This window comes from Marmota marmota, unplaced genomic scaffold (genome assembly GCF_001458135.2).
Source record: "Marmota marmota marmota unplaced genomic scaffold, marMar, whole genome shotgun sequence".
Lineage (NCBI taxonomy): Eukaryota > Metazoa > Chordata > Mammalia > Rodentia > Sciuridae > Marmota > Marmota marmota.
In genome coordinates, this window is record NW_026000196.1 from 17,958,789 (window position 1) to 17,984,933 (window position 26,145).

General features: G+C 43.5%; 1 protein-coding gene across 2 annotated transcripts in view; it reads left to right on the plus strand.

Annotated features, from left to right (window-relative positions):
• The first annotated feature begins 125 nt into the window (after positions 1 to 125).
• The window catches only part of Lrrk1 (leucine rich repeat kinase 1), a 161,970-nt gene continuing 135,950 nt past the window's right edge, over positions 126 to 26,145 (plus strand). Inside the window, exons 1-2 of one of the 2 annotated variants that reach the window (XM_015493131.2) lie at positions 126 to 294; positions 4,989 to 5,204. In XM_015493131.2, the coding sequence (XP_015348617.1) occupies positions 5,108 to 5,204 (97 nt within the window). In that variant the 5' untranslated portion in view covers positions 126 to 294; positions 4,989 to 5,107. Of the gene's footprint in view, positions 295 to 4,988; positions 5,205 to 9,771; positions 10,447 to 26,145 lie in introns of those variants that run through there. The other variant, XM_048790365.1, reaches the window with a different exon arrangement.

Consider the following 26,145-nt stretch of genomic DNA (forward strand, 5'->3'; position numbering starts at 1 on the left):
AGGGGACTCCTCTTGCCCATTCTGGAGAAGGTCATCAGCTGCCGACCCTCGACCCTCGGGTGCCGCGGCCTTGCCCTGCGAACTCTTGCGCCGCCCGCTTCCCGCCCTCCCCGCCCGCCCGCCGGCCGCAGGATTGAGGAAGTGCGTCTGGGCCCGGCCCGGCCCCGGCGCGCTTGGCCCGAGTCGTGGTGGGCAGAGGGCGGTGGAACCGCCAGGCCCCCGCCCGCTGGTGTCCAACCGCCCGGTCCGGCCTCGCAGTCCCATAGCGTCCGTGCCCCTACCCCGCCGCCGCAGGTAAGTGCTCCTCCGACCCGCACCCTGCCGGGGTGGGGGCCTGGCCGCCTCCTGCAGCGGGCCCGGGAACCCTGCGCCCCCACCGACCCGGCCCGCGCCCAGAATCAGCGTGCAGCCCTGGCCTCCGCCTGCCCACCCGTCCGCGTGCCCTGTGACCCAGGCCCGTGCCCCAGGCGGCCGCGTGCTTGGGCATGGGTAGTCTTTACCCAGGGGGCAAGGACCACAGCTCGAGGGGCGTGGAGAGCGCGGGGCGACCCCCGCCTCACAGCCCTGCTTCCTCTGGCCCGCGCCCGGACCCCAACCAGCGGGCAGGTTAGGGAGTGTGTGGGGGCCCAGGCAGGGAACCCCGCAACTCCGCGCGGCGCGGGTGGGAGGGAGGCAATGCAAGAGACAAAAGTAGGAAACATCAGGGCGTCAGCAGGTTTTCTTCGGCCTTTGGAGAAAACCATTCTTTAACTTGGGGAGACCTCAGAGCGAGCATGGAGCATGGGGAAGAGTGCAGACGAATGTGTGTTGGGAAGGAAAGTCTCTCTTTGGGCCAGTAGTCCGGATGGCTGAGGGCGTCTTTCCCCTGCTCAGGTCTGCGGAGAGAGAGCTCCTTGCCCAGGAGTAACACCTTTGGTCCAAATAAAATCTGCCATGGCTCTTGCCTCAGCAGGTGACCTTCCTTGGTAGGGACCCAGGGGAAGGCTGGAGGTCGGTGGAAAAACTGTGATGGAGAATTTGGGGACCCCTATGGGCATCTCAATATGGCCGTTTATAGTTTGAGACCACGAAATTTTTATCTTACAAATACATCTCCCTGCAACAGTTGAAGAAGTAGAGAAACAGGGACATACAGTTATATTCTTAGCAATCCTATCACCAAATCCACTATTTTTAAGTTTGTCACTTACAGGGTAGCAAGGTATCTGGGCACTAAAGGGATTTTGGAAAACCTACACAATGCCTTTTAGGGTTTGGTTTTTATTATCTTTACTAAGGTTTTAAAAGGAAAAAAATAAGTTAATTACATACCAACACTTAGTTTGTCCCTAAAGAAGGTTTCAGAGTCAGCCAGACTTCTTTTCCCTGAGCTTTCACATTTCTGGGAATGTCCCCACCGCTAACACCATTTCTTAAATCAAAACTTAGAAGTTATCCTCATCCTATTCCCTCTTCCCTAAATCCAGTCTGTTGCCAAATCTTGTTGGGTCTCCCAAAATGTGTCCGGGTCTATCTTCTTTCTCATGCCATCCACCCTGTCCAACCTACCACCATCTCTTTCTTGTATGATTAGTCTCCCTCTCTCTTCTCTGTCTGGCAGCCAGATGATGCTGTCTGTGTGTGTGTGTCCCCCATGGGTAAATGGGATCCTATCAGTCCTCTTCATGGAACCCTTCAATACCTTTCCCTTGCAATTGGCATGAAATCCAAGGAAATTCCTTCCCCTCCCAACCTCTAGATGGTCTGACATCTGCCATCTCATCACCAGGCCATTGCCACCCAGTCACCGTGGCCAAGCTCACTCTCTAGCTCTGGGCCTCTGCAGTGCTGCTGTAGGTCTCTTCACATGGCCTTTGAAGGTCTTTCCTAGCCACGCTCTCTAAACCCACTGTCTCCAACACATCCCTTGTTCTACATCATTTGAGCATTCTCCACAGTTCATGTATTCCTTTCTCTTTAATTACCTCACAGTCTTCACCAGAGCTCCTGGGATCAAAAATGATATCTGTTCTGCTCACTGCCACATCCTTATGCTCAAAACTGAGCAGGAGGTGCCCCAGGCATGGTGATGCACATGGAGACTAGCTGATGAATGGAGAGCCTTAACTCACTTGTACTTTCAAACTCATGGAGCACTTTTGTTCCCCAACCTTTCTGTGCTCATCTGGGATTGAGAACAATATATTTCTCTAGCCTGCAGCTCCATGATATTTTGATGTCCACAAACTCATTACACACATTCTGTAGGCAAGCTAATATTAGGGGACGCCCAAAGCACTGCAGAGATGTCTAGAACATGAGCCATTGATCTTGACCAGGCTTTTGATTCCAAAAGCTAGAGGATATGAACATTTCTAACATGCCTCACTTGCAAGGGTCCTCTAACACATTTGTACCCACAGTTTTTCCTAAACTTCCTGAAAAAAAAAACAAAGACTTTAAAGCAGTCACTTGCTTTACTGTTTGGCCTCCCTTCCAGTTCCATGAAGTTCACTCCTCACCAAAAGGGCTCAATACAAGGTTCCTTGTTTTCTTTGCTCTTGAGCATTTAAGTTCATTTATTAATGCAGATATAAAGGGTTGGCAAAAGAAAACTGAGGACATGTTTAAAAATTATCAAAATAATCATTACTACAGGAAACTTCTTGAAGCCTCCTTTAGGACGTTGAATGAAAGAAAAGATATAATTTATGACCATGACTTGTTGCATTGGTCTGAATCCAAAAGAAGCAGGGGGAAGCAAAGATCTGTTTGAGGGCAAAGGTTGAGCAAAACTTGAGTTACTTCATCTTAAAGTTTCTACCTTAGGGTCTAAGCCAACATACTAATTATAATTATAAAAACTGCTCCAGTGACAAAGTTCTCCACTAGTACAGTGATTTGAAAAAAGAAACTGAAAGGGGAACCAAATGTTCTGTGTGAAGGTTAGAGTAGAATATTTTTAAGATTTTTTTTTTAGGGGGAGTAAAGACTACATGATAAGACTTCTGTTTTAAGAAGGAACATCTACTTTTGGGATCTTTGAGATGTTGTTACGTATGTTTGGTAGCTGTTTCAGAGAGGTGTTTGGAAGCAGATGGCAACTGTGCTTCTCTGATTTTGAAAATCAACGTGTGATTTGGAGCCTTTATTTTATAACAGATTCTGTCTTGCTGGTTTTCCCTATTCCTGTTTTCAAGTTGATTTTTCAAAATGGGTTTCACAATTTATAAGAGTAATCATGTCCTGAATTTTATCCAACTCTGTCATTTGTCTTTGTCTCCTTGGATTTTTTTCAGGCTCCCCAAGTTCAAGAACATGTGTTTCTCTAAACCATTCCTTTTTTTGCTTCAGCAAGGTTCATAAGAAGCAAGACCACCTGGTCAGAGCCTCCTGCTCCCACCTTCTCCTGCCTTGAAGAGTTCAGCCCACTTGGGCCAGGTGCCTGACTCCCAGGCTTTTAGACAGAAATTCCAGGTGCTCTTACAGCCCTCCTCTGTAGCTTGCTTGGTGCCCACATGGTACAGAGCACCTCCCAAAACCTGCTTTCTGGGGAGACAGAGCCTCTTCCCTCTAGTGTTGACACCCTGAGCTTATTCAGCCCTGCTGGCTACCCAAGCCCTCATGTTGACATTGCAGATAAAGACCACACCAGCCCTGTTGTAGAACGTGAATGTAGAAATTTTGCCCTATTAAATTGTCAGCAACCTGAGAGGTAGTGGGGGAATCAGGGTGCATGTCTATTTTTAACAGATAAGAAAACTGAGAAGTGTCAGTTTCAGCTGGAGATCACACTGATAACATGAGACAGGGAGTCCACACCTTGGACAGCCATACTGTGCTTTTACATAGAGTATTAGGCATTATTTACATGACTCTAATTTTTTACCAATTTTTTTGGTTGCGCCATCGCTCCCCATTTTGAACTTGTCTGTCTCAGTGTCAATGACTTTGTACTTTATGTATACAATAGACTATAGGAACATGGATTGGAACACCTACTGGATATAGTAATATGGTTCTGTCATGCAGTTATTCCTGTACCAGGCCTGAGTTGTGCCCTCAGACATTTCTGGTCACTTAACCAGCAGAGCAGAATGGGCATTCATGTTGAGGGGACTTCCAAACTTGGTGGGAGCCCAGCATGGAAGAGCAGCACGTGGCCTCAGGAGTTTGTCACAGTTTGTTTTAAGAGTTTGGTCTTCATCTAACTGAGGTTTTCCACTGTGGAACCATTTGGGTCCAGATAATTCTCTGTTACAGGAGGCTGTCCTGTACCTTGTAGGAGGGTTAGTAGTATCCTGGACCTCTACCCACTGCATGCCTGTCAGCACCGCTCTCCTCCTATGACAACCAAAAAAAAAAAAAAATGTCTCCAGGCATTGCCACATGTCTATTGGGAGAGAAGCACATTTATGGGGATTATTTCTGTTAGCCTCCAAAACTCAACCCAACTTGACTTCATAACCAGCAACAATTCTTTCCAGACCCCTTCTTTCTGGGATTGTTGCCCGACTGCCCTTTTGGGATTACATGCCTACCTCTTGACTTCCAGAAGAATCTATCCTGGGCAAGGGTGGGGACTTGTATTGTGTCCATCTGTACACGTATCTGCCCATACCAACTGGAGCAGGAGACCCTGAGGGCAGAAGCTTCACTGAGCTGTATTGATGTCACTGGGCCCTGCACAGGGCCTGGCTACCTGACAAGAGACAGGAGATATGTGTTAATTGAATGATGACTGAGCCCTTTACCAGCAAATGCTTTGAGATTGCTTAGGGTTTCTTCTTGGGGAGACAAGATCTAAACCCAGTGCTGAAGTGGGATATGGGGAGCTCCGTTCTTTCGCAGTTCTAACCTGAAGGGTTTGGCCAGATAGACTGTGAAGAAGAATATTGCAAAGGAAAGGAAATACCAGTGGACCAATACAAATAGAAATTATTTGCAGGGGGTGCAAGAAAGAACTTGAGTTACAAAATCCCTTATTTTATGATGTTTTTCACCATCAGAAGGAGAAAAAACTCTGCTCAACCATGATTATGTGTCCGTGCCTTAACCCACCTGGGCAGCTGCGGTGGCGGTGACAACAACAGGACCTGCCTTTGGAGATTGGCTGCCTTGAGGGTTGATGGCTGGCATGTCGCGGGGACCACCCAGCATGTACTGGTGTGTGGGGCCGGAGGGATCAACCGTGTGTCCAGAACGCGCCATGGAGACCCATAATGGTAAGAGTGGAACTAGCCATGCTGGCCTGGGTGTGAGCTGCCATGCTTGTCCTGTAGGGAGTTCAGGCTGTATAAGGACAAGGGGTTTTCAACCAAAGGAAAGAAAATGACAATTAGTTGGTGCTTCATCATCATAAAATATATCTTGGGATTTTTACTTAAATTCTGAAAATTGAAGGGCCATGAATAAAATTTATTGTGGGCTTAACTATTAGGGTATTATTTTATGTTTGTTAGAGGACTTTTAAAAATGGGGGTTTGTTTTTGCATTATAAAATAATGTGTTTGCATTAAAGAAAAATTGAAAAAAGCAAAGAAAAAATTACCCAGAGTCCTACTGTGCCACATTCAAGAACAGTTAACATATGGGCATATTCTCGTCTTGTCTGCTTCTCTGTCATTAAGAGACATTGTTTTAACTTTGTGGTACTTATAAAGTGCATATAATGTATGCTACTTTCTCCTCCTAATCTTTTTATTATTGACGTTTACCCAAGTTACCACCTAGCTCATGTGATTAAATGAAATATCATTTTATATGAGACTACTACATAAAATTATTGACCTAATCCTTATTCTTATATTAGACATTGGAGTTGCTTCTAATTGTTCACACTTTGCAAAAGCATCCCATTCTATCTTTTTTATACATGAGTTTCAGGTTATTTCCATAAAATAGATTTACGAAAGTCAGATTATTGGGCATGAACATTTTAAAGATTTTCCACTAAAATTTTGCCATTTTCTTAATTCTAATTCATTATGTATGGCAGCAGAATGCATTATGATTAATTTTACACATATAGAGCACAATTTTTTATATCTCTGGTTGTACACAAAGTAGAGTCACACCATTCGTATCTTCATACATGTGCTTAGGGTAATGATGTCCATCTCATTCCACCATCTTTCCTACCCTCATGCCCCCTCCCTTCCCCAAGTTGTACCATTTTTAACACCAACACAGTATCATTGACATTGTTAACAATAAATATGTGTTAATATCTTAGTACATGCCAGGTTCTGGGTTCAATGCTTTACCAAATAATCTCATTTAATCCTCAGAGCAACCTGTGAATATGGTACTTTTATCTCTGTTTTATAGCTGATTAACTTGAGGGTAAGAGAGGTCTAGAAATTTGTTCATGGTCAACAACTCATAAATCATAAAACTGACATCTGAACCTGGCCTGGCTTCTAGAAATTTCATTCTAATAGTCTGTCCTTCGAGGTTTGGTAGGGACCACATGTTGGATTTGAGAGGCCCCCATATTGGATTTGAGAGGCCCTCATGTTGGGTTTGAGAGGGCCTCATGCTGGATTTGAGAAGCCCCCATGTTGGGTTTGAGAAGCCCTCATGCTGGACTTGAGAGGCCCCCATGTTGGGTGTGAGAAGCCCCCATATTGGATTTGAGAAGCCCTCATGCTGGACTTGAGAGGCCCCCATGTTGGGTGTGAGAGGCCATCATGCTGGATTTGAGAGGCCCCCATGTTGGGTGTGAGAGGCCATCATGCTGGATTTGAGAGGCCCACAAGCTGGATTTGAGAGGCCCACATGTTGGGTTTAAACACATTGGGTTCAAAAGGTCCTATGTGTTTGTAACTGTATTAATAAATGGGCACTGGTCCAGCAAATGTTTTGTTCAGTGTAAGTAATTTTTCTCCATCTCAAATGTTTAGAAGCTAATAAGGGTGAAGTTTCTAGAAGGTTTCTTTGCACATAAGTCAAATTATGAAATGGGAGAAGTATTTGCTCTTTGACATTTCCCAGCACAAATGTTGCCAGAGTGTTTGATTTGTATCTTGCTTTCTTAGAGTGAGATAAGGCGACATGGACGATAGAATGCTATCCCTGATTTTGGAGCAGAACCTCTGTCTTTCCAGAACACTTGCCGCTTTACTTTCCCACTTGCTGCTTCTCTTAGCTGTCCTGAGAGATGAGAGTCGGGGCAGGGATGCTGGGACCATTGGGGGCTTGTTGGGTAGGTGATTGTATCATCTGCAGAGGCCTTTGCCCCATCCCCTTCCTGGTCAAGATCTGGTGATCTAAAGACAACCCTGGCCCACAGAGTCACTGTGTTGTGACTGCCGATTCCCAGACCCCATCCAGACCCACTGGAACAGTATCTTGGTGGTCTGGGCATTTTAAAAAAGTTCCTCCATAATTTTAATGCAGCCAAAGTTGAGAATCAACTAGTCTAAATGGTTTGAGTACAATAGAACAAGATTTCTGGGATATTAAAGTACACATATGTCCCCTGGGGATCTTGTAAAATGTGAAGTCTCATTGAGTAAGTCTGGGCATGGAGATCTACCTTTCTAACTGGCTCCTCTCACTCAGGCTCATGAGTACCAAGACTAAGATGATGCTCTCTAAGTCCCCAGGGATCTTCCTTTGATTCTTACATGTCCCAGGGACCTGGGTATGATGGGCCCTGGACAAAACTGGAACCAAACCCACCTTCCAGACTTGGGGTAGAACAGATAACCAGAAAATGTTTAATGTGAACCTAGAGGTGAAAGCACTGATTATCCCCAGTCCTTCATTTCTTTCCCTTAAAGATCTGTGTCTGAGTTTTCTACTGTTCCTTGGTTCGTCTCCTCTCTCTGACAGCTGTGATCCCATAGCAGGTTCTGAAGACTTTTCTGCCCTCACAAGCCATTTTCTACCATGGAATCTCAGGTCTCCCCATCATTCCTGTGGGGAATAAATCTAAGAGCACACACAGGGTACATGATGGGACTGGGTACTGTGCTAGCTGCTTGGGGTAGGAAACAGGGCAGAGAAGTGGCATCCCTGAAACCCTTGTGGGTGAGGGAGGTGTTTATCAGGGACCTAACACACAAACCATAAAATCAAAGAAAAAGAGAAGAAAGTGGCCTGCAATACATCAGAAAATTCTTTCCAGTGGCTCAGCATTAAGGAAATTGTATATTAAAGAATTATGATAGTAACTGAATCCCCTTAAGGAAGCTTATAAAGATTTATGCTCATACTCCATCCTCACATTTTAAAGGTGGTAACAACAGGACTGAGCCTGGGAGCCCTAGCCCTGGAGCTAACTAACAAGCAGAAATTTATTAATTTCAGAGACTGAACCCTATGACACCCCCATTGTAGATTCCAATTTTAATACATCACATGTTGGATTTCATTTTTACAGAGTATAAATACCAAATGCTTCTTAAATTATGATGGGCTATAAGGAGGCTGATGCATAGTGGGATAGGGAGAGGGAGCATGGGAGGGATAGACAAACTCTAGACAGGGCAGAGGGGTGGGAGGGGAAGGGAGGGGGCATGGGGTAATTAATGATGGTTGAATGTGATGATCATTATTATCCAGAGTACCTGTATGAAGACACGGATTGGTGTGAATATACTTTGTATACTACCAGAGATATGAAAAACTGTGCTCTATATGTGTAATAAGAATTGTCGTGCATTCTGCTGTCATATATAAATAAAAAAAATTTTGATGGGGTTATGTCCCAATAAAGCCATGGTAAGTTGAAGATGCATTTAATGCACTTCACCTATCCAACACCGTAGCTTAGCCTAGCCGACCTTGAATGTGCTTGGAACACTAATGATAACCTACAGTTGAGCAAGATCGTGTAACACAAAGCCTATTTATAATAAAGTATTGACTATCTCATGTAATCTGTTGAATATTATACTGAAATTATAAAACAAGATGGTTGTGTGGGTACACTTTCATACCATGGTAAAGTTTAAAAAAAAATCGTAAGTGGAACCATATTAGTCAGGAACCATCTATATTAACACCTGCACAGGTGCAAGTGACGCTCAAAGGGTGGGGTCAGTGTGCTTTGTAGTCTTTCTGTTTCCTAAAATGAACATGCATCATCTGTTGTTGTTACATTACTTTTGTAATCATAAGACTGATATTGCCGGTTATTTTTCAATTGCTATTTTTTGTAAGAGTCAATGGCTTTGTCATTAGAACCTAACCAGCATGCCTTGTGGGTTCACATCCAAGGTCAAATTGTTTCATGGGCCTCTTTCCCCTTAATGTCTTATTTGAATAAATGGGGGAGTGTTTGACTCAATACACCTACAGTCGAGTCCTCTGCAGGATCCACTTTCTCAGTGTGGTCCCCAGAGGTGGATTGTTCCTTCTAACCCTCTCTGTGGATCTCCTGGATCAGGAGGACCTCTGCTTCTCAGCCCCACTTTGCCTACCGAGATCCACCCATCTCTTCTCAGGGAAGACTGTTCCAGACCTAATTCCCAATCCTGGTTAAGAAAACATGGCTGCCAGCAGGAAGACAACTGATACTCAAATTATGAAGGGGCAGATCTCTCAGCTTTTAAAAATCCTTAGAAGATGATATGTTTGAAAATGACAAAAGTTCTTACATTTGCAAGAATAATTTAGAAAAAGACCAAACTTTTAATTAAAAACCTGCTTTACTTTTGAGCTTGTTAGTAATAGCATTTTGTATTTCACACGCACCTGTTTTGGCTTGGACAACCTCACCTCCTGTGTTTGTGGAGTGGTTCACTCTTTCAAAGCCCATGAATGAAGCTGGGTGCGGTGGCACGTGGCTGTTGTCCCAGCTTCCCCATAGGGTAAGTAAAGGCAGGAGGATCGCTTGAGCCCAGGGGTTCAAGGCCAGCCTCAGCAACACAGTGAGGAAAAAAAGCCCATGGATGTGTGAGTGTGTCCACTGTGTGGCCTACCATGTCTACACAGCACGACTGTGTCTCAGCGAAGCAGGCCACAGCCTTAATCTCATGAGCACCATCAGCAATGAGCTCCCACTTAGTGCAAGAGGAATGTTCGAAAGCTCTGATGGGTTCCCAGTGGGCCAGGCCGCAGAAGAGAGGTCAGCAAGTTCCTTACTGGACAGGGCTGCTGACCAACTGCTTTGACAAACATGTCATTAGACATTCTTGAGCATGTCCCTCCTCTATCTGACACCAGCCAGAGTGGAAAAACCTGTTCTGCCAGCCGAGGTGGGGCACCTGGGAAAGTAGAGAAGTGAGGAAACTTCCAGATAATTTCAGCCGAGACTTTCCTGGATGGTGGAAGGTGGGGGTGCTTGGGCGGACCCCATCCTGGAGGCACTCCACACCCCACCTCTCTGCGAGTGGTCCTAGCTTCTTCTCTGAAAGCCCTGACACAGCTGCCTGCCTCTCAGAGCACTGCGCGCTGCCGGACCCAGCATGGACCAGAGGAGGAGGAGGAACATTCCAGAGGGTCTTCAAATCCCAGGTTGTTACATTGCTACTTGCAATATCCTTCCCCCCCACCCGCTTTGGCATTTTTCAGATCTGTATTAAAAATCTAACTTTTTAATCTAAGTGCCAAGTGGTTTGCTTAAGTAGAGGCTCTTCTTGCCTCTGAACTAGGAAGTGCCCATAGGGTCGTAGCTTGCCTTCTTTATGGGCCAAGGGACAGATCTACGCTGACGAGACAGCCCACATGTTTAAATGTCCCTCTTGTTGGTGTCCTGCTTATACCTGCTGGGCCATGGAAGAGTGGTTGGAAGGGGCTTTGACCATGGTCAATGGGGCACCCTTCTCCAACCTGGTGGCAGGAGCACCCTGGGCCTCTCCAGGGAGGGCAGCCAGCATCCAGTAACAAAGCCCTTACTGAGTGAGATGAAGAAAAGAGGACTGAGTGGTGGCCCGGCTGGTAGGAGCAATGGCTGTGAGCATCCATCCATGCAGGTGGCAGTTAGCACAGCTGCGCTTCATGCCACAAAGCAGAGCCCAGCTACACCAGCTCTGGGCTTGATGCGGCTTTTAATATGAACTTTAATTGAGGCTTAGATCTCGGCTTCATCATTTACTTACTTTTAGCAATGGGCAGCTGGCTGCCTGTCAAACGATGCCAGCCTTTCTATTAGGAAGTTGATGCTGTAGGTCTGTGCCCTGCTCTCACTGGACTCAGTGCCACTTGATGAGGTTGATCAGAACCTCTTTACCCCTTTCTTGGCATAACTAAAAGCAGATGCCTTGCTCTTGCTGAGGGTTCAGTTTTAGGTCAGTTCATCTCCTTGCCTTTCATAGCTAACAGCTCTTACAACTTAACACCTTCCACTTGGCTATCACTCCAACGAATCTTTAGGCCATGGCTGCCTGGGACCAGAGGAAGAGCTGCCTTCCATCTCCCCTTCCTCCACTGTGCTGTGGGTGGGCTCCAGGGTGCACCCTCACCCTCTCATCCCTCTCCCAGGGGCCAGAAGCCTCAAGCCTCAGCCCCCACCCCTGCCTGCCTCCTTTTACATGAGTTGGCCAGGCAGCCCTGCCTGATGGCCCAGGCCTATGCAGTATGCATTTGGCATCCAGAAAAGATTTTCTTTCCAGTTCTCTTTCTGGGTCCCAAAGAAGTCAATGGCCTGTGAGCAGGGAGATGCCTACAAGGACATCCCCAGATCCCTGTGCACAGGGACAGAATTGTCACCCATCAGTCTGGATTCCTAGTCCACATGAGTCAGACCTCAAAGGAGCCATTATTAGGAAGTGTTATGAATTCTTCAGTTCTCTGGGAATGGAGACTCCCTACCCATAACATTTAAATCTAAACTCTAGTGTATGAATTTCACATACATTTTGGGGACTCCTGATGAATGACTATAGGGAGCTACCAAGACAGACTGTTCCCCTTCACAATGGTCTTTTACTTGTGATTTTTCTACTTTATGGTGGTGTGAAAATGGTATGCATCCAGTTCAACCCATGTTTCAGAATTACCATCTTTTTTCCCAAGCAAAGGTTTGTGGCCCTGTGCTGTCGTGCGATGCTGGGCAGCAGCAGTGAATTGTGGCTCCCGGTCAGCCGTGCTGTCCCAGGGGGAGCTCGATAGTGAGCTCCTTGTTAAGCTGTGATGTCTGGGAGGTAGGGTGTGTTAAATGCGTTTTTAACTTAGGACATTTTCAATTTACAAGGGGACCATCAGGATATAACCCCTGAGGTTATATCTGTGTTTCTTGGAAGTCCCAATTCTTGGTCTCTTCACCATCCAGGCCACCCTTGATTCAGTTTGTCCTGATTCCACTTAGCCATCTTGCTGTTTCTTCATGACATTTGTCCAGAGAAGAAAAGAAACAAAACCAAAGAGAACACCCAGAAACGTGCAAGAAAAATTTTCCTGAGCTCATAACCTTGATGTGCTAGAAGGAACCACACACATTAGTCAGAATTGTATTTTCAGCTGTAAGGGATTTTTCAGGATTGCAGTTGAGTTTACTGATCCTGGCTCAGGTTGTGCCCAGCAACTTTTCTTTCCAGCCCCACCTGTCATCCAGCACCCAAGGGCTTGTTGCCAAGTGTTGTCTTAAAATCACCTGTCGGGGTGTCTGTCTCACAAGAATCAAGGGGAAAAAATAGCTTAATTTCTGTGGCACTATGAACTTTTTAGAGACTTAGAGATATTTAAAGGCATTCAAAAATAGTCTATTATTTTAAAAATAGAACCATGTGATCATGTAAATTTCAGGCTGGAATTTGAATACAAAGTGGCAATAATGACACTAAAGTTTCTGTTAGTAGCTCATTTTGGACTTGAGACAGTGGTGAGAGCACTCAGAGAGAAGTGGGTGGTCACAGGTGGCCCACACCTGTGGAGGTTAAGAGATGGAGGACTCAGGGGTTGGTGGTGCTGGGTGGGAAGAGGCCAGGGCAGAGGCCAGAGGCTTTGCTGCCCCTGTCCCAGCTGCCAGGTCTAAACAGCTCCCGAGGGCAGTGGCCTGTCTCTGTGCCAACACCCCAGCACCTCTGGGCTCAAAAATAAAAGGTGAACAAAGAGCCTTTGCTTAGCATAGGGCAGGAGCATTCTCCCTAGTCCTGACTCCTCCCTGAAGGTTAAGGGAAAAAGTTATTTGTATGAAATTCCACACATTCTCTTGTAGATTGAAATGATACCAGTGAGACCCGGGTGCTCCCGCACATGCGCTATCACACACACACACACACACACACACACACACAGGATCATTCTTTTGGTATGTGTTCTTGATTTTCCGTGGGTTAAATTCAGTCCAACATGTTCATTGTGCAACTTTTTCATGATTGGTATGTCAGAGCTCTCTGTGTGTACCACGTTAGTTGAGTGTGAAAACAACTAGGTTGATTTTTACCATCCCCTAGTAAAGTCACTTGAGAGTCTTTCTCAATGTTGCCTATTATTGTAAGGGTTGCATATTACTGCATAAGCCCCAGCAGATGTAACAGAGTAAGCATGTTAACATTTTTCAAAGTGCTACTCACCCCTGGTTCAACAAGTCAGTACAAAACAAAAATTATAACATAAGAAGACTAGCAGGGCCCTGTCCCCGTGTCAGTGTCTTTATGTGCTGTTGCTAGATTTAGTTCTTTAGGTAACTATCGCTTCTCCATGTAGAGAACGTGCCTGCACTCTCTGGCTGACCCACTGGGGCAGGGTCTGCTGCCCTCCTGCCATGTTGGATGAATATTTCCTTCACATTCCTACTCCAAGCTCTCTGCACGCTTTGTTATATGGGTGTTGACCTTTCTCTATGAGATGAGTCTTCATAACTAAATGATTTGTTCCCATCTTCATGCCTCTGCCTGGAGAGACTCAGGACCATTCTCCAGAGTGAGCATCTTTCCCTTCATCCCTTCGACCTCTGTCCACCTTCCCCCTCCCACCAGGAGCTGTTGCTTCCCGACAAACTTGTCTAACTGGGAAGTCTCAGTGAGAGAACTCCTAAAAAAGGGCTGTGGGAGGCACAGGCAAGAGACTGCCACCCGAGGTCATCTTCATCTTGCCCTCCACCGGGCTCTCTTGGTTGGACAACTCCAGTCCTCAGAATTTGAAGAAGCCCGCTCTCTTGTCCTCCAAGGTGGTCTGACGGTCATGGTTCTGTGGGCAACCTGTCTTTTCCTCTCTGGGAGCTTTTAGGATCTTCCCAGCAGGCTTGGTCTTCTGGGATTTCGTAACCAACAACCTGAGCAAGGGTCTTTTTTCACTCATGCTGCTTGGCTCTGGGTAGATCAGACACATATTCCTTCCAGGCCCGGAGATTCCTTTGTATTTTTTTTTTCATAATATTTTCCCCTCTGCTTTTTCTCTCTTTTTTTTTTTGTTTAGTTTTGCTTGTTTTTTTATGGAATTCCTACTAGTTAAGATATATATTATCTTTTCTTTCAGATTTTCCAACTCTTGTTCTCTTTCTTAAAGTTGGAAAGATTTCCTTGGCTTTATCTTCCAGCATCTCTGTGGAACATTCATTTTGGTATTTGTTTTTATTTTCTAAAGGCTTTCTCCTGCACTTAGTTGCTTCTTTTCATTGCATTCTACTCCTGTGTTATGTGTACAGAATGTTCTTGAGTTTCCCAGGGAATCCTAATTGGATTTTATTTTATATTAATGTGAATCCTATCATCTTAGCTAATTTTTATTTCTGTTCATTTTTCCGAATGTTAAACATGTTTGTTAAAGTCAACATTTTTACAATGAATTCCAGACAAACCAATACTTATATGATTCAAAACAGTATGAGGGAAATTTGCAAACAGTTTATTTTGTAGGAAAAGACTGTAAATTACATGGAGAGCAGGTTCCTGTCTTGCTAAGTCCATGAAAATGCTGGCAAAGGATAGTTCTTCATTGGTACTTGTTTTTTAAGTTTGTTGTTGTTTGTTTTGTTTTTGGCTTTTATAAATTATTTGCATCATCTGAGGCCTGGATTTTTGTTTCTCTTTATTAAGTCAGCACTATTATTTCAATGATTACATATCAATTTGCAGTAGACAGTGCTGTAGATGCTGAGAACACCATAGGAATGTGGCCTCTGCTTTCATGTGCTTCTAATTGCAGCAGAAAAAAAAAAAAGACAGAAAACCAGAGAGTGCTGCTTGATGTGGGTAACATTGAGCAGGATCATGCTAAAAAAAAGCCCATGAGGTCATTTTTCATTGTTATTGGCTGTTTTAGTCTGTTTTGTGTTGCTATGACAGAATACTTGGCACTGGGTCATTAATAAAGAAAAGAGGTTTGTTTGTTTTATCATTCTGGTGGCTGTAAAGTTCAAATATCCTGGTGTCTGCTTGGCTCGAATGAGGACCTTGTGCTGGATGGCCTCATGTAGTAGGAGCACCTGCATGTGGAAGAGATCATGGGCTCTGTTAGAACAGCCCACTCTCTCAGGAACTAATCTGCTCCTGTGAGTCCCAACCCAGTCCTCAAGACCAGAATTCATCCCTTCACAAGGGCAACCCTGGCTCATCTCCTTCTAGGTCTCAAGGTGTTGCTTCAATATGAATTTTGGTGGTGGTAAACCACATTAAAACTGTAGCATTGGATGAAATGTTGACATTGAATCTGAGATTCCTGGGCAAGTGATCACATCTTCTGGATTAACCAAAAGGAAGGAGTCATGGGAAGGTGGAAGAAGAATGTTTTTTGAATATACTGAAAACAACAAAGAAGGATATGCCCAGCCTTCAGGTACACATTTATTCACTTAACATTATGTCAGAGCTTTCTATGGAGAACCTAGGAAACCAGGAAAATATTCTCATAATGCTTGTCTTCCAGGGAAAAAACAATAAATAAACTTGCTCCACCTTTAGGAGCAGAAAGGGACATAAAGAAAATTAACCAGGGTGCACTAATGGAGAGATATGTGCTTAGGGCATGTGTTAGACAGTTTTCTATTACTGTAACAAAATAACCAAGGCTTATACTTTATGAAGAAAAGAGATTTAATTAGCTCACAAATTTAAAGACTCAAGAGCATGACACCAGCTTCTGTTTGGCTCTGATGAGGCCTCACAGTGAATGGCTTCACAGTGGCATGAGTGCATGAAAAAAGGGAAGATCACATTGCAAGACAGGAAGCCAGAGAGCATGAAGAAGCCAATCTTGCTCTTCTATAACAACCCTCTCTTTCAAGAACTAACTGTAGTCAAGAGAACTAACTGATCAAGAGAACCACAATAATCCCTTCTGGGTTTGCACCCCCAAAGACTTTATCAACCCCTACTAGTTTCTACCTCTTAACAGTCCCACCACCTCCCATCATCACCATGCTAGAACCAGGTTTCCAACACATGAACTCTTAGGGGACGAACCACATCCAGACCTAGCAGAGCACTGAGAGGGAGTCTATAGAGAGAAGTCATTTAATCAGAACCAAGCGATTAGAATGAGAAAGACAGGTCTCATAAAAATCAAAGGAAATGGCATTTCTGGCAAAACACCAGAAAACGTAAATGCTGAGAAGTGGGAATGATCTTGGCCTGTTTGAGAAATAGCAGACTGGCCCACGTGATTGGACAGAGTGACAAGAGCATTGAGCAGGACTAGAGAGGCGAGCCTTCACGGTATGGGCTCAGGTTTTGTTCCAATAGCTATGGAAGCACCAGAGCAGCAGTGTATTCTTAATAAGGGAGTCCAAAGGCTGTTTCCTGAGCCCTGGCGACAAGACACCAGGCAGAGTCCAAGACAGGAAGTAGAAAGGGGAGAAGAACATGGACCTGGAATATGTTTCCAAAGAAAGCTCCAAGTGTTTGTGTTGTGTAACAAACCACCCCAGAACCTACCAGCCTGACATGGCACTCTTATTTCCCAGGTTCCTCTGGGTTAAGACCTGGCAGGGTCAGCTGGGCAGTGTAGGCTTCCCCCACCTGTCTGGCTCCTCAGTCTTCCTCCACTTGACTGCACTCTCTTCCACATGCTTTCTCACCATCCAGTGTTTAGCCTGGGCTTCTTTACAGCCTGCAGTGGAACTTTCAGAGTCCAGCAACACAAATATCTAGGCCTTCAGAATGCTTAGACCCAGAACTGGCACAGCACCACTTCCGCCACATCCTGGGGGTCAAAACAAATCCAAAGTCCTGTTCAGATAAAGCCTAGGGAAGGAAATAGGTCCCACCTTCTAATGGGAAGAACAGCACACCGTTAGTGGCCCTCTTTAATACACCATGGACTTGCTGGTGGACTAGCTATGAGAAGTGAGTGAAAGAGGGATCATGTAGTCACCACTCGGATTTAACCAATGTTTTGTCATTTTTCTTTCAAAAAGTTATGGCAAGAAATCAATGTCTTACATGTACAGCTAGAGCCCTTTGGATCTCTCCCTGCTTTCTCTTCTTCAGCTCCAGAGGTGGCCACTGTTGGGAAGTTAGTGTGACATCGTTACCATATTTTATACCATGCTAAGTATGTGTATGTCCATAAATACATGAGACTGTTTCTTCCTAAGTAGGTCCTCTCTGGGTGCCACCTGTTGGGCAAGATTGAGCGTTGAATCCCACAATACCATCCATGGGTTAAGAAACAGGTTTCACGGAGGAAACAAACTACAAGGCCTGAGTCTGTGAGATAAAGTTGCATGTAGTCCCCAGGCTTCACTCTCTCACAGGAAGGTGTGCCAGCATGTCTTCTAGACAGAGGTGGGTTCAGTTCAGCAAAGAGTCCAGCCTGGCTCTCCCCTCTCAGAAGGCATCAGTGACATGCAAGCTGTGGTGGCTGCTGCTTATAAGTGACGACTTGAGACTTTGGGATGTGAAGTTCTCAATGATGGAGGGTGGGAGGCACTAGACCTGTGGGAAACTGGGCTTGGGTGCTCTCCCTTCACCTGGGAGATGGGGACACCCCTAAGCTGGCTCATTCGACAAGGGTGAAGAGGGCAGAAGCTAGTGTCATGGTTTGGTAATGACAGATGCATTCAGAACAATTTCCATATTTAAAATTTGTGAGTAAATATTTTCATACCATGCCAGTCTTTTTGCAGCTTGCTTTTTCAGTCAAGATGAAGTTTATAGAATATAAGTAAGTTGTACCAGCATATCCCTGAGTTCCATATCCATGAATTCAACCAACTGAGGATCAAAAATAATTTTTTAGGCTGGACACAGTGGTGCACACCTGTAATCCCAGCAGCTCGGGAGGCAGAGGGAGGAGGATTGTGAGTTTAAAGCCAGCCTCAGCAATTTAGCAAGGCGCTAAGCAATTCAGTGAGACCCTGTCTCTAATAAAATACAAAATAGGGCTAGGGAAGTGGCTCAGTTGTCAATCCCCAGTACTCCGCCCCGCCCGCAATTTTTTTTTAAATTGTGTTTACCCTAAACATGTGCAGGCTTTTTGTCATTATCCCCTAAAAAAAAAACAGTATAACAATAATTGATATATCATTTACATTGTATTGGATATTATAAGCCATCTAGAGATCATTTAAATTACATGGAAGGACGTATGTAGGTTCTACGCCAAGTACTGTGTCATTTATACAAGTGACTTGAGTATCTATAGATTTTTTTTTCCCCAAGTAGTTGAAGAACAAATTACCTGCAAATACCAAGGGATGAATGTATGTACTGTATTTTTCAAAGAAGTTGCATTCAACATTTGCCTATAAAACCATTTAGGCATTGTCCTTTTATCTGGGTAGTTAATTTGACCGTTGATTCTCTTTCTTTCAAGGTCACAGGTTTACTTACATTTTTCATTTCTTCCTGAGTTAATTTTGACTACACAATTTTCTGGATAGTCATCTATTTCATCTGGATTTTCCAATGTTTTTAGCATGAAGTTTATAGTGACATCAGTATTTTAAAAGATATATTTTAATTATGTTATTAATTTTAATATGTAAATCATAAACTTGATATAAAATTCAAAAGTACAAAGTATTCTCTCCAACCCTGTCCTGTCTTCCAAAGAATTGACAAATACGGATCCAACCCCCCCAATACCCCGACCCCCCCCCGCCCCCGTGCTTTTTTTTAAACCTCAGAAACCACAGTTTCTTAGGCCTAGACTCATAACAACATTTTTAAAAATTCCTATAAGTCTTGAGCCTCTGCAGAAGTTTGAAATATTATGTTCTATCTTAGTTTTTAAACATTTTATGTTATGGAAAAGTTTGAGCACATTACAAATTAAAGAGAATAATTTAATGGACCTTTTTGTAGTCATCATCTAACTTAAGCTATTTTCACACATGGCCAATCTTGATCTACGTATATTCCCCTTCTCCCTCTCTCCAGATGATTTGGAGCCCAATTACAGAGTTTATAGCCTCAGAAGTCTTTTTTAAAAAATTATAATACACTTAACATACTTTAAAAAAAATTTAAAAAGTCTCATTAATACTATCTAGTCAATTTTCAAATATCCGTGATTCTCTCTTACTTCATTTTTATGACTGCTTTTGTTTTCCCCCAACAGATTTGTTGGATCAACATCCTTTTATTTTATTGGGTCAGTACAGTGAAGTCTCCTAATTTCTGTCTTTCTCACTCACTCTCTTTTTCTGTGAGATTTCATTGTTGGTAAAGCCACATTATCCTTTGCAGTTTCCCACAGTCCTGGCTTTAACAATGGTATCCCTGTGCGTGGCCTCTTCCCTGTGGTTTTCTTAGATCCAGAGGCTTGATTAGATTCAGGAAGATGTTTTGGCAAGAACACTCAATCATGGTGTGTGTGCTTCCTATGGCCTCACCTCAGGAGTTAAGGAATGTGGAAGGTTTCTCTTTGATGTTTAGATTTTGCCAGTGATTTTATTTGTCAGCTTGATCATTAAAACTCCTAATGGATTTTTGGCTTTTCACTGAATAGTTTTATGGGTCACCCATTGTTGCTCAGATAAACTTTTTAACTTGGGGTTGTAGAGGAGTGAGACTTTAAGTCTGTCTTTCCTTCTTCACTTATTAGCAGAAAGCTATCTCTAAAGAAGAGCACTGTCCGTCAACTACAGTCCTTGAGTTATAGTTTGTATGAGAACATCAGGATTAAGACTCGGTTCCTTCCCTTTCATTCTTCTGAAAATGAGTCTATTCACTAGCACCTCTCGGAGGTGACCAGTGAGGGCTATCATTATGAACTCTTGGAGTTTAGCTTATTTGTTGTTGCTCTTTGGTGAATAGGTCCTTCAGGTTGGTTCCTCTGTCTTTTGGCATGACCCCAGGCATCTTTGATGACTTCTTTGATTTCTGACATGAAGAGCTACAGGTCAAGGTTGCCCGTTTTCTGTCCTAGATGTGCAGTGTGCCATTTCTCCAAGGACCCCTGTTTCCTCTGGTGACCTCATGATTTTCAGTTCTCTAATGCACATTTCGGTCTCCTCTCTTGTTCCAGATATTTCTTGTGAAATCTTGTGTGCACCCCCTTGAGCCTACTCTTGTCTCCCATCTCCATGTCTCTCTTATTTTTTTGTTGGTCAGTCTTTCCATAAAATTGCTGATTTCATTAGTCCTTTGAGAAAACCAGCTTTAGATTTTGTTCTGCATTTCTCTATACTATCATCTTTTTCTCTATATTTACTCCTCCCCCTTTTCAACTTCATGACTAGTAGTATCCTGTCACTTCTGAGAACTCATCTTTTTTCAACTTGACAATTGTGCTTATTTAGAATTCTTATTGTGCTTATTCTAGAATTCTTTTCAGATGCGTTTTGAAAAACTTCAGTAGGTACTGTCAGCCCTTGGTATCTGTGAGTTCCATATCCATGGGCTCTGTGTGGATGGATTCTACCAACTGCCAATCAAAAGTATATGGGAAAAAACATGGTGTCTGTACTGAACATATGCAGACTTTTTTATATATATCATTATTCCCTAAACAATGCAGTAGAACAACTATTTGCATAGCACTTACATTGTATTAGATATTTTTAGTAATCTAGAGATAATTTTTTAAATACTCTTTTTTTTCCTTTTAGATGTTGATGGGCCTTTATTTTATTCATTTATTTATATGCGGTGCTGAGAATTGAACCCAGTGCCTCGCACCTGCTAGGCAAGCACTCTGCCACTGAGCTACAGCCCCAGCCCCTCTAGAGATAATTTAAGTATAAGGATGGATGTGCATTACATTATGTGCAAATATTATTCCATTTTACATAAGGGACCTGATCACCTGCAGATTTGGGTATCTACAGGGGTTCCAGCACCTCTGCGATTCTTAGGAACAACTCTATCTTCCATTCTCTTTTTTTTTTAATTTCTACTTCTAACCTCTATCTTTGGTTGCTGCATCCTTTGCTTGGTCTTCCAAATTACTGACTTGTCCTTCGGCCCTGTTCTTTGTGCTTGGTAGCCCATCTGATGCATTTTATAGCTCAACTCTTCTAGTTTTGATTTCCAAGATTTTTAGTTGATTCTTGCTTATGGATTCCACTTTCTCCTGTGTCTCTCCAGATTGCCAGGGGTGCTTATTCTGAGGTTGTTCTTGCTCTACTAACACTGGCTGTGGGTAGAGATGGTAGAAAGCTGGAATCCAAAATGCTGCTTAGGAAAGTTTGGGTGCTGACTCAGTCTTTTCCTCCAGGTAAACGAGGACACTTGCAAATTTCATTGTGAAACAAGAGAGCCCAAGTCTTTCTCATCTCGGTGACTGGCATATCTGTAGGTTCCCCCATCATAACGTAAGGGCACAGCAAGTAACTCAGGCTTTTAGATCTCACAAGACCCTGCCTTGTAGAGACACTGTCACCATCAGCTGCTCATTTTCCCATAGGAACTCAGCCTGAAAGCTGCAGCTGTGATAGGTACATCTTCTGCCTGGTTTCTGATGAGCCTGTAGCCTTGGCCACATAAACAGGGAACTTAATTTGTCTTTACCCTGTGTGGGGGTGGGGAGGGTCTCTTCCTGCCCTTCTGGAGCCTGCTCTGAGTTCTGGCTCTATTGGTCAAGTTTGATTCTTCTCCTTCCTCAAATGTTTGTGGGTGCCTGGTTGGATGTTGATCTTCCTGTTCGGGATTCCCCAGAGCTTTCTGTGAATCCAGCAACAGTCACTCAGTCACCGTAGCCTGCAGGAAGGAGGCAAAAAAGACTGTGGCAGGCTTCTTGGAGGTGCACTGAGAGCATATTTCCTGGGCAGAGATGCGGGTGGGGAGTGGACAGGTACCTTCTGGGGCTTGCCCACAACACCTCCTCTTTAGCCCACATGGCGGACCCACTGGCCTCCTGCTGCCTGGCACAGGCTGGAGAGGGGCTAAACACAGGAGCCTGCACACTAGGGTGATCCCTCGCTGAAGCCCCTCTGCTGGCATCCCTGCGGGGCTGTGGGAGCCTCCTGCTTCCTGTGTGTATTGCAGGCAACCTCAGAAGTCCCGCAGCCTCCTCCACCTCATGCATCTTGGTTTCTGGTTCTTGTAGATCTCTGTCTTTTCCTCTACTAATATTATTGGTATTTTTGGACATTTTTAATAGTTTCTAAATATTTGGGCAGAAGCAATGGCTACAGCAGCCCAGGCTCAGTTTGTTGTTTTGATTCCGTCATCCAGCGTCTTAGGCACCTTTGAAATAAAAAGATTGCAGGAAACATTGAGTAATGATGTTGAGAATGTGGGCTTTGCAATCAGAGGAGCTGGGTTCTAATCCAGATTCTTGTACATCCTTGTCCTTATCTGTAACACATATAGTTGGAATCTCTTTGTGGGATGCTAAGTGCCAATACTACAGTGTGTGCTTGTGGACCCTCAATGATTGGCCTATTTTTTTTTTCTTTTTCTCTGGTGGACAAGTTTTGTAGCCTCACCTGGACTTTATTTCTATTAACAAAAATGATAGTAGCATTACAATGATAAAAAGGGGGGATCTTCAAAAAAATGTCTTTGATTTTGGCTCTAAGTCAGTATTGGCATGGAATTTAAAACATGGTCAGTCCTCATTTTTCCAAATATGTATACAGCTGAAAGTTGACATCCCTCAAATGAAATCATCAAAATTCTCTACTATCCCCCCTCCCCTCCCCTCCCCTCCCCTCCCCTCTTCTCNTTGAACAACCAACAATAAAAAATTTAAAAAAAATAAATAATCAAAATTAACTGTTTTAATTAAAATTGTTTTGCTAACATTAAATCAAAGTGTTTTCAATACAGTAAAACTTTCCTTGCTTATTTTTAGAATGTTTCCCCTGCAAATTTAAAACTTGTATGTCTTATGGAAGTTTAAAACACTTGATACAGCGTGAGGTTCTAAAATTCATGGAGTAAACAAGGCTGATGGTATGCGGGAGCCCCTCTGGTTATTGGCAGCAATCTTGGAGAGTGGTAGGGCTCTCTGCTTTCAGCGAGCAGGTCAAGAGGGAGCACTGGCTAGAGAAGCCCCTCTGTCCCTTCTAGAACTCAACTCCTTAGAGTCTCCATCCATCAATCAGTTTGTGCAGTCAATCCCTTTTGAGAAAGTCAGGAAAGTATTTCTTCCTGGGGTGTTCACAAAATAACTCAGAAATGACAATGAAAATATGCACACACTTCCCTAGTATGTTCTAAATTGGGACTTTATAGAGAGAGACTTCTGGTCCTAAATTGTCACTGCAAAGTAAATTAATTTACCCTTCTTAAGATAAGGACAAGATGGTCACTGTTTCTTTAAGTGCATGGGTAATTTCTTTGTTTTACTTCAGTTGGTTGCAATAGCTTGCTAAGTGATTGTTTTCCATCCTTGTTTATAAAAACCAATTTAGGGAGGCAGTAAAGTTTAGTGCTTTGAAGCCAAGAATTCTGCAGTCAAGCCAAAGGCGTGCATTAAGTGGTCAAGCCACTTAATCTCTGGGGACCTCATTTCTCTACCCGTAAATGGGGACAATACTAGTATCGAAAGGATTAAGTAATCAGTTTCCTTTGAACATTTGCTAACCACCTTTACAAAATAATATTTCCATTCTCTCTCCCTAAAATTTCTACAAAACAAAAAAGTTCTTTCTTTGTTGCTAATGGCATAAAGATTTCTCCAAATTTAAATAAACAAGCGGTAGCGTTAGGAAGTTGCCAAAATAAGCTATCAGAAATTTCTTTTTCTAAATTCAACCTTAGACAATGTCTCTTTTCTCTTGTTCCCTTTTTTTTTTTTTTTCAATTCTAACTAAAAATAAGCTTAGTTCCTCCCTCAGTCCGTGGCCTTTTTTGATCATTTTGTTTGGAAGGGCTGGTATCTTTTAAATATTCAGCCTCAAGCCATTCATAGTGCCTTGAACACACGTCATAGAAAAATCATAAAGGGAGGCGGTGAGTCAGGATTTGGCAGTGCAGGGTCTTGGTAGTGGAACCCAAGCATTCTTGGGATTTTTGTGGTTAGGGAGGAATCTTGGAGTGCTTAGCTTTAATAACCAGAATATCAGTCATGTAAAAAAGAGAGAGGCCTATTGTCTAGCCTGCAAATTTGCACTATACCAGTGGGCTTTCCCATGCAGGAAAAATCGCTGCGATGTGACCACCACAGGGCAGTGTTGGTTCAGTTCAGCTGGCCACACAGTAAAACCCTGGGCCACAAGCAGTGTAGACCGCTGCAGATTGCAGATCTCCTTGGGCTTTGTGAGGCAGGCGGTCACGTCTACTAAGCACTATCTTTTATGAGAATGGCTTTTGGCATTGAATTGAACCTTTCAGAGGCCACATCATAATCACCCATTGCATTCATCTCAAATCTGCACATGAAATTCATCAACCTGGAATTCGGACAGGTACAGGAGACCCCTGATCTTGACTTGCATCTATATATATAGCACGTTTGCTTTTGCCTTCAGAAGGTAAATGACAGTCCCAACATTGAAACAAATCAGCTGGAGTCAATCTTTAGGTAGATATACACACCCTCAAGTTCAAGGTAAAGACAGGCGGAGGAGAAGGAAGGGTGAATGGCCTCATGTGCTCCTCGCCAACTCAGGCACAATTCCCTGGACAATTAGGACGTGTTCTGTGAAATGCATGTTAGGTGACTTCGCTGTTGTGCAAACATCATAGAGTGCACTTACACAAACCTACATGGCAGAGCCTGCTACACACCTAGGCTATATGGGATGTGTGTGTGTGTGTGTGTGTGTGTCCCCTATGGTTCCTAGGACCACAATAAGCAAAATAACACAATAAATCAACCACAAGAGGAAACAGTGCAATCGAGAGATGCAGTAAACAGGAGATGTATGAAGTTGCTCCCAGCATAACACAGCACACTGTTCTATAGTCAACTTTTTTTTAGAAATAGGAGTATACTCTAAAATAATGATGAAAGTGTAATCTAATAAACCCATAAACCAGTAACACAATCTTTCTTTATTACTATCAAGTATTTCTGTATCTAACGGTGAGAGCTGTACTCTTACCTGGCTGGCAGTGCAGCAGAGGGCTTACACCAGTGTCACCACAGGAGCAAAACCTTGCACTAGGATGCTTGTAATGGCTACAGTGTCACTAGGTGGTAGCAATGTTTCAGCTCCATTATAATCTCACAGGGCCACCATTGTAGACTGAAACATCCTTCTGCGGCTCCTGGCTACATTTTAAAACCTTAGTTGTTTGACTATGCAATACAGTCACATGATTCAAAAACCATGAGTATCAATCTACAATTCTTAGATCATTTTTTCCTTCCAGAATTTCTTTATATGTACACAAGCAAAACAAATATAGATTCTTGTTTTTTCCATCTTTTACACAAAAGGTAGCCGATCATGAGCACTATTCTGGACCTCCTATTTCTTTCACACATTTGTACCAAACAGGTATTATCAGTGTTCTTTTTGACAAGTACATAATATTCTATGGTAGATGGGCTGAACTTAGTATAGACACTCCTCTCTCTCTCTCTCTCTCTCTCTCTCTCTTTCTGTCTCTCTCTTTTGAGTTGCTGATGGACACGATACCTGTATTTTATTTATTTATTTTTATGTGGGGCTGAAGAAGGTTTTTTTTTTCTTCAAACCCAGTGCCTCACACATGCCAGGCAAGCAATCTACCATTGAGCCACAACCCCAGCCCCATACTCTTCTCTTAATGGGAATTGGACTAATATTTGCTATGAAAATCCTAGCCATCTTTTCACATGTATGTAAGCATATCTGCATAATAAATTCCCAAAGCAATGAGTGGGTCAAAGGGTACATGCTTCTAAAAATATGACAGATATCATCAAATTGCCCTCTGTGAGGGTTTTTCCTATTTAACTTTAGCCTGACAATGTGTGTGCTTGGCCTGTTTCTCTGTAGGCCTGACAGTA